This window comes from Desmodus rotundus, chromosome 1 (genome assembly GCF_022682495.2).
Source record: "Desmodus rotundus isolate HL8 chromosome 1, HLdesRot8A.1, whole genome shotgun sequence".
NCBI classification, from domain to species: Eukaryota; Metazoa; Chordata; class Mammalia; order Chiroptera; family Phyllostomidae; genus Desmodus; species Desmodus rotundus.
This window is the reverse complement of record NC_071387.1, coordinates 125,517,551-125,527,188: the sequence shown is the minus strand read 5'-3', so window position 1 is coordinate 125,527,188 and position 9,638 is coordinate 125,517,551. Positions and strand designations below refer to the sequence as shown.

Below are 9,638 nucleotides of genomic sequence, written 5' to 3'. Positions count from 1 at the left end.
GAAGGAACAAAGTAGGAAGGATCACAATACCTGATATAAAACGGTATTACAAGGCCACTGTAATCAAAATAGTGTGGTACTGGCATAAGAACAGAGAGCCCAGGAATAAACCCAAGTCTCTAAGGTCAATTCATATTTGACAAAGGAGGCAGAAGCATAAAATGGAGTAAAAATAGCCACTTCAACAAATGGTGTTGGGAGAGCTGGGCAGCTACATGCAAAAAAAATGAAACCCGATCACCAACTTATACCATACACAAAAATAAATTCAAAGTGGATCAGAGACTTAAACATAAGTCGTGATGCCATAAAAGTGCTAGAGGAGAACATAGGCAAGAAAATCACAAATATTCCACACAGTAGTATTTTCACCGATATGCCCCCTAAAGGGTCATAAAGAAAGAATAAACAAATGGGACTACATCAAAATAAAAAGCTTCTGCATGGCTAAAGAAAACAACATTAAAAGAGAACCAACAGTATGGGAAAACATATTTGCCAATGATACCTCAGACAAGGGTCTGATCTCCAAAATATATAAAGAACTCACGACTCCACTCCAGGAAGACAAACAACCCAATTAAAAAATGGGCAAAGGACTTGAAGAGACACTTCTCCAAGGAAGACATACAGGGGGCCCAGAGACATATGAAAAGATGCTCAGCATCAGTAGCCATCAGAGAGATGCAAATTAAAACCACCATGAGGTACCATCTCACACCGGTTAGAGTGGCCAACATAAATAAATCAACAAACAAATGTTGGAGAGGATGCGGAGAAAAGGGGACCCTAGGGCACTGTTGGTGGGAATGCAGACTGGTGCAGCCACTGTGGAAAACAGGAAAAAAAAAAAAAAAGAAAAGAAAACAGTATGGAATTTCCTCAGAAAACTAAAAATGGAACTGCGTTTTGACCCAGCAATACCACTGCTGGGATTATACCCTAAGAACCCTGAAACACCAATTCAAAAAAACCTATGTACACCAATGTTCATAGAAGCACAATTTACAATAGCCAAGTACTGAAAGCAACCTAAGTGCCCATCAGTAAACAAGTGAATCAAAAAACTATGGTACATTTACACAATGGAATACTACGTAGCAGAAAGAAAGAAGGAGCTTCTACCCTTCACAACACCATGGATGGAACTGGAGAGCATTATGCTAAGTGAAATAAGCCAGGCAGTGAAAGAGAAATACCATATGACACAGGTGGCAAACAAAAGGCCCAGGGGCTGAATCCGGCCCTCCACCTTGTTTTATCCAGCCCAGCACCTTATTTCTACCCGGCAGCAGCACGAAGCTCTCGCTTAACTATTAAGGAGTAGTTACATTTATACAGTCCTATAATTACATTCGGTCCTTTGAAGGCAACTGTGAGGCTGATGTGGCCCCCCGGTGAAAATGAGTTTGACACCCCTGCCATGTGATCTTATCACCTATCTAGTGGAACCTAATCAACATAACAAACAAGCAAGCAAAATACAACCAGAGATACTGAAATACAGAACAAACTGACAGTTACCAGAGAGGAGAGGGGAGAGGGATAATAGGGACAGGGCCATCAAGGAACATGTATAAAGGACACATGGACAGAGCTAAAGGGGGTAGGTTCGAGGGTGGGAGGCAGGGATGGGTGGGGTGAGGGATGCATGGTGGGGTGAAAATGGAGACAACTGTACTTGAACAACAATAAAAAAATGAGAGCTTAAGAAACATTTTAAACAACATGAAGCATAACAACATCCACATCATGGGAATACCAGGAGAAGAGAGCAAACAAGGGATCGAGAACCTACTTGATGAAATAATGACCAAAATCTTCCATAATCTGGTGAAGGAAAGAGACATAAAAGTCCAAGAAGCTCAGAGAGTCCCAAACAAGTTGGACCCAGAAAGGCCCACACCAAGACACATCATAATTAAATGACAAGCCTTAAAGACAAGGAGAGGATCCTAAAAGCACAAGAGAAAAGCAGGCTGTCACCTACAAGGGAGCACCAAGTAGACTGGCATCTGATTACTCAAAAGAAACATTTCAGGCCAGAAGGGAGTGGGGCGACATATTCACGGTGATGAAAAGCAAGGGCCTACAACCAAGGCTACTTTACCCAGAAAGGCCATCACTTCAAATCAAAGAAGAAATAAGGAGCTTCCCAAACAAAAAAGCAAAAGGAGTTTGTTAACATCAAACCATCCCTGCAACAGATGTTAAAGGGCTTGCTTTAAGAAGAAGAGAAAGAAAGAAGAAAAAACAGAGGAAAACAGTCTAACAATAAAATGGGACAGCATATGTATCTATCAATATGTAATGGTTTAAGTGCTGCAACCAAAACACATAGAGTAGCTGAATAAGACAACAAGACCCATATATATGCTGCCTCCAAGACACCCATCTCAGATTGAAAGATACATGCAGACTAAAAGTGAAGGGATGGAAAAGGGTATTTCATGCTAATGGAAAAGAAAAAGAAAAACTGGGGTAGCAGTACTTACCGTATATCCAACAAAATAGACTTTAAAACCAAGGCTATACAGAAGAGACAGGGAAGGACACTACGTAATGATACAGGGAACAATCCAACAAGAGGATATAACCCTAGTAAACATTTATGCACCAACACAGGAGCACCTAAATATGTGAAGCACATCTTGATGGACATAAAGGGAGAGATCGACAGAAATACCTGACTATAAATCCCTTTTAATTCCCTGACTATAGTTTATAGTTATAGTTATAGTTATAGTTATAGTCAGGGATTTAAAAACCCCACTGACTTCAATGTATCAATCTTCCAGGCAAAAAATCAACAAGGAGACAGTGGCCTTAAACAACACACTAGATCAAATGAATTTAATTGATATCTTCAGAGCATTTCCAAGCAGCAGAACATACATATTTTTCAAGTGCATATGGAACATTTTCTAGGACAGACCACATGTTACGACACAAAGTAAGTCTCAATAAATTTAAGAAGATTTCAATCAGATCAAGCATCTTCTCTGACCACAATGCAATGAAACTGGAAATCAATCACAAGAACACTGAAAGGCACACAAAGACATTGAAGCTAAATAACACGTTATTAAACAATGAATGGGTCAACAATGAGATCAAAGAAGAAATCTAAAAATACCTTGACACAAATGAAAATGAGGACACAACTATCCAAAACCTGTGGGACACTGGGAGAGCAATGCCAAGAGGGAAATACATAGCATTCATTACAGGCCTATCTCAACAAACAAGAAAAAGCTCAAATAAACAATCTAACTTTACACTTAAAGGAACTTGAAAAAGAACAACAAAGAAAGCCCAAAGTGAGTACAAGGAAGGAAATAAAAAAGATCACAGCAGAAATAAATGAAATACAGTCCAAAAAAACCATACAAAAGATCAATGATTCCAAGAGCTAATTCTTTGAAAAGATCAACGAGGTTGACAAACCTTTTACCAGACTCATCAAGAAAAAAATTAGAAAGGACCCAAATAAAATCAGAAAGAGGAGAAATAACAACTGACACTAAAGAAATACTAAAGATTATATAAGAAAATATTATGAACAACTATATGCCAGCAAACTGGACAACCTGGACGAAATGGATAAATTCCTAGAAATATACAATCTTCCAAAACTAAATGAGGAAGAATCAGAGAATCTGAATAGGCAGATTACACCTAGTGAAACTGAAGCAGTCATCAAAAAACTCCCAACAAACAACAAAGTCCTGGACCAGATGGCTTCACAGGTGAATTTTACCATACATTCTGGGAACTAACATCTTTCCTTCTCAAACTGTGTCATAAATTCAAGAGAAAGGAAGGCTCCCAATCTCATTTTACAAGGCCAGCATTATCTTAATCCCCAAACCAGGTAAAGACACTACAAAGAAAGAAAACTATAGGCCAATACCCCTGATGAACATAGATGCTAAAATCCTCAACAACATATTAGCAAACCAAATACAGCATGCATCGAAAAGATCATACACTATGATCAACTGGGATTTATTCCGGAAACGCAAGGTTGTGCAGTGTGGTGACTACTGCGGGGAGGGGGATATAAGGCGATTAAATGGTAATGGAAAAAAAATACAATAAAGATTACATTTTTTATAGAAAGAAAGGTTAAGGGGCATGAGGACTAATAAAAAAGCTGTTGCTAAATCTGGATACCTTTAAGATTGACAGGTTAGTAAGATAATTAAACATCACTTTCTCAACACGTTTTAAGCATCTAAGGTATATATTCAACACATCCATTAATTGGTGGTGGCATTTGATTAATTTTAATACGCTATTTCTATTTGGAAGGACACTAGGCTTTTCCAAGCTGAACAGGGATAACAGTTACCATTTTATAGTAACATGAAGAGACTGCCATTGTTTTTTAATTCAGTCAGCCTAACAACAGATCACTCTGAATTAAAATTAATTTTATGATACCATACAAAGTTCATGAGACTAAGACATAATTTCCAAATATGTAACTTTTCTTCTCTGCCTTCTACATATCCTGCTTATTCATTAAATCAACAATAATATATTGAGGTCCTACAGTATGTTCCAGCACTGTGCTAAGTATTAAAATTCTGTATTTGCGAGAACTTCTTCCTTCATCCCTAAACTCTAATTCCCTCACTCCTGTTCTCTGAAGCAAAGTACTGTGCTGTGTGCTCCCAGAAGCCCTATTCAGGACTGAGGGGCAGGCCATAATCAGTGATACATCTGAAGGCCAACCCAGCTCCTGAGCTGAAGGCCTCTGGTAAATGCTCCACAACCTAACTTCCCTCTCTGCCTAGCCCTGCTTCCTTTGCTTACGCCCTAAACCACCCCACCCCTCTGCTTGTTGATCCCAAAAACATTTCCAAATACATTTTCTGCCCGTGAACCTTCATCTCAAAGTCTGCTTCCCTGAGAACTCACACACACTCTCCTCAGCTGTGCTCCATGACTGAAACTTCCTCCATCCTTGACCTGAGCATCCCACTCACCTTCTCATTTCCTCTGCAGCCAAGCCATCCAAAGAGCACTTTTGTCAGCATACGTAATCTGAGCTGAATGTTGGGGGAAATAATAGGACAGAACTTGCTGGTGACCATTTTATGATTTAAGATTACCGATTAAGCAAGAAAGCTATGTATTTGGTAGACTTACAAGATGAAAGTAAAGAATTTCCAGAAAAAGGGGGAAAAGAAGAAATAAAACTATTTGGAAACACGAAGACTTTTCCCCTGCCTTAAAGCAGAATACTATCTACCATAGCAAAGTATGAAAACGAGTACATACATGAAAATCTGTGTTAAAACTGGACTTTCAATAAATTAGAGAACAGAAAACAACAAAAAGCTCAACAGGCATCAACGTGGCCTTTACTCATTTAATTTTCCTTTCTACTTGTAAATGCTATCACAATTCTAAAGAGACTAGACTTGAGTGAAAATTTTTTATTATGAAGATAAAATCTAAGAAGGATAATTACATGCTATTTTACAGTTCCTTGTAAAAATAACAACATGAAAAATTAGTAGAAAATGAAAATCTGAGAAGTTATCTGAAATCTGAAAATGTTAAGCGATTTCCTGGGCATCTTAGTTTTGATCACTTCGCTGAATCACTTTTGCGTATCTGGGTGAAAAGAGTATTCTTCTACTTTGGTTAATAATGGAGTATGTCCTTCAGAGCTTGGCATAGTCTTTAAGTATCATCTGAAGCTTCTGGCTCAGCATGATGTTCCCTCTGGCCTTCAGTCTGCCACTAAAGAATGCCTGGAAAGGGAAGACGGAAAAGGAGTGTCAAACTTTATCATGTTACATTTTATTTGTGTTTTTAAAACATTGTTCAAAAAAAATTTTTTTTTCAGACTGAATACAATTTAATTAACTATTAACAACAGAGGCAACTTTTATCTAGCAACGATAGTTTAATGATTATAGATATTTTTAGACAGCTAAGAAAAATATATACTCCTTGTGTGTTTTATAAAACCATAAAATAATTTATCTGAACTGACAGATCTGGGTATTCTGCTTCAACCTACACTTCTAGCTTTAGTCTATATTCTTAAACATGAATTTGAGACCATATAAATAAAAGTCTTTACTGTGTTCTTTTTTTTTAATTGTCGTTCAATTACAGTTGTCTGCATTTTCTCCCCACCCCTCCACCCGACCCCAGCCAAACCCATCTCCCTCCCCGCCTCCACCCTCCCCCTTGGTTTTGTCTATGTGTCCTTTATAGTAGCTCCTGAAAACCCCTCTCCCCACTATTCCCTCCCCACTCCCCTCTGGCTATTGTTAGATTGTTCTTAACTTCAGTGTCTCTTAACTATATTCTTAATAATTAAAATATTAAATTCAGAACTTTTAAAAGCAGATTAAAAATATTTATTACATCTTCATGAAATAGAAAGCATATAATAATAAATTAAGGCAGTACAACAAAGCAGTGAATCGATCCTGGACTACAGCATTAGAGGCCTGAGTTAAAATCTAGGCTCTGCCCCTTACTAGCCAGCTGAGCTTGGGCAAAGTACGTAATCTCTCTGAGCTCCAGCCTCCTCATCTGCAAAGGGCAGGACAACAGTACCTAAATCATGCGGCTTTGTTGTGTGAGTTAAGTGAAGTGGTGTGTAAAGTGCTTAGCCTGGTGTTTTTATACGTGGTAAGAGCAGAGCAAGCTCATTATTACCAAGCAAACGGCTGTCATGTTAAAACGCTAAGGGCTCCTGTACCACCTCTGTATCTGACCTGCCAAAAGAAACTTATGCAAGTTGCTAAAGTTATTCCTCAGTGTCAAGTTCCCTATCAGTAAAATAAAAATAATAAATCAGTTTTTATAGCTTATGAGAAAATAACAGAGTGTGAAATAAAAAAGAAGTCCCTAGATTTCTATCTAGATTACAAATAGTAATAGCTATGTATACTTAACATTACAAAGCAGCCCTACAAATACAATCTCACTTGAGAAGCACAGCCAATAACTTGAAGTAGGCATAACAGTGATTCTCACCCCCAGCGAGAGATGGAAAACTGAAGTTCAGAGAGCTTAAACAACCTGCTCAAGGCCACAGAGCCAGCACGAAGTAAGGCCATTAACTGCTTACTAACTAGTAGCAACTTAATCTCAGAAACAAATCCTCCTCAGCTGGAAGTGAAGTAAAAAACTACTTAAACCTTTTATCCCAGAATCCACTGCTAGACATTCAAACTGGAGACAGGAATTTCAAAACCAGGGCTGCTTTCACTGCGCAGTTACAGAAACCACCGCCTGCGATGCTTGCAGAGGAGGAGTCGGGCATAGACCTGCGTGCCAGGTCCCAAAGTCTGAGGGGGACTTAGAGCCTGAAATAAGAACACCTAATTCTTGGTGTAAATACACCAATATTTGATGGTTGTTATTATTAAGTGGAAGAATTGTGTACGTAAATCTTTATTCTCATCTATTTTCTTAGAATAGATTCCTAGAAGAAGAGTTACTGAACCATGACATTTCTTACATTAAGGTTCTTGACTATACTTCCAAATTGCCACAGTTTCCAAACTATATATACACTGTGAGACACCAGGGCATCTCAGCAAACCCACAGGGACACTAAGGAGTATTGAAAAACTGGTCAAATATAAAAAACTACAACATGGGAAACTACTCTTGTTTGGACCTACTTAATAAACTGAATCATTAGGTATTTCTTGGGGCCTAGGAGGGCTGTGCAAGAAGTACTGACTGAGACTACACTTTGCCAAAAAGGAAGAGAGTCGGCGAACCTCTGCCACAGTGCTTTCCAGAAAGACTACACCAAATTACTGTTCCTTCCAGCTACATGGGAATTCTCTTATCCCAACCTTAACAATACTTTTCTTAATTTTTGAAAATTTGAGGCAAAAACAACTGCTTTAATTTACATTTTTAGATACTTGGAAAAATGAGTAGTTTTTCTTATGTGTATTAGTCATTTCTATTTCTTTCATTAATGATTGTTCATAACTTTTGCCAATTTTTTCTATTTTTGCCCATTCTTCTGCCCACTGAGGTCTTAGTGCTTTTCAGAATTTTTTATAGGTTATATAACCAATATACTGTGAATCATCATCATCTTACTTTTTTTCCCAGGTTTACGGGAATACCTTATCGAATCTGACATTAGAAGTTTTTAACTTCTAAACTGCTGCTATTGAGCTATGCTCCTTATTTCTACCCTTCCTTTAATCTACTCAAGTAGTAATGGACTGACTACAGTGCACTAGGCAATGCTCCAGACTGGAAAACAGACATCTCTCCCTGTTTTCATTAAGCGAGTATTACAGTAGGGGAGTCAAAACTAGAAAATGTAAGCAAGTACTTTCTGATTGGAAGCAGTCTCAAACCTATCTAGTAAGCCAGGTGAGAGATGATGGAGGCTTGGATCACGGTGATGTTCCTAGTGATGAAGAGAAGATGTATTTTGGAGAAAGATCAGGCAGTATTAAGTATAGAAAGGATACAGAGATAGGGAAGGAAGCCAATACAATTCTTATATTATTGAGCATATTAATTTGGATGGAGAGATCATGGTGCCATTGCCTGAAAAGGAAAAGACTATGGAGAAAACTAAATCATGAGTTCTAATTCAGACACATTAAGTTTGAGATGCCATCAGAGAAGTCAAGTAGAGAGCTGGTTGTACCACTACGGAACTCAGAGACGACAATGGAGTGAGGCATTTAAATCTGTGAGTTGTCAACATATAGATGGCTTAAAATACCATGGGATGGATGAAGTCATTTAAGGGAAGCATTATTTAGAAAAGAGCTGTAAAATGAGCCCTAAGAAACATCTACATTTAATGGCTGGGGTAGAAGACACCAAAGGAGATTAGGAACAGCCAAAGGTAAAGAAAGCAAAATGGGAGAATATGGTGTCATGAAAGCCAAAGGATGAAATTATTTCAAGAAATTGGTGATTAACTGAGTTAAATGCTACTAAAAGGTTGAGTAAGGCATAGACAGAAAAATATTCATTGGAATTAGCGAGACAGTAGTCATCGGTGACCTTCGAAAGCACAGTATGAGTGCAGTGACAGATGCGGACGTCAGATAAGAAAGGGCAGAAAAGCCAAGACAAGACAGAAAGTTTAAACCTGTGCTGTGCGATACAGAAGCCGCTAGCACGTGTGGCTCCTGAGCACTTGAAACATGGTTAGTCCTGGCTGAGATGCAGTGTAAGTATAAAATATACACTGGATTTTAAAGACTTGGTATTTTTAAAAATAATATAAAATATTCCATTACTATTTGTAATATTAATTATACGTTGAAATACTTGAACGTACTGAGTTAAATAAAATGCAGCTAGCCCTTGAACACCATGGGTTTTAACTGTGCAAGTCCACTTACACGCAAATTTTTTTCCAAAAATATATAATCAGGCCTCTACTTCCACACATGTGAGACCTGGGAATAGAGGGCCAACTGTATATTTATAGTAATGACAAACAGCACTGAGGTTGGAGAGAAGGTAACAGGACCAAATGAGTTTAGAAAAACCCTGATATTAATTAGCATTTCTCTAAGGATCATCATGAAGAATAATAATAAACACCTAAGTTTTTGCTTCTGCTTTTATTTTTTACACTTAATTCCATTCTGCATGGTATTGAC

General features: G+C 38.0%; 1 protein-coding gene across 1 annotated transcript in view; it reads right to left on the bottom strand.

Annotated features, from left to right (window-relative positions):
- Positions 1-5,432: 5,432 nt before the first annotated feature.
- The window catches only part of HSD17B4 (hydroxysteroid 17-beta dehydrogenase 4), an 82,627-nt gene continuing 78,421 nt past the window's right edge, over positions 5,433-9,638 (bottom strand). Inside the window, exon 24 of the mRNA XM_024571702.4 lies at positions 5,433-5,768. Coding sequence (XP_024427470.2) covers positions 5,679-5,768 — 90 coding nt within the window. The 3' untranslated portion in view covers positions 5,433-5,678. The remainder of the gene's footprint in view (positions 5,769-9,638) is intronic.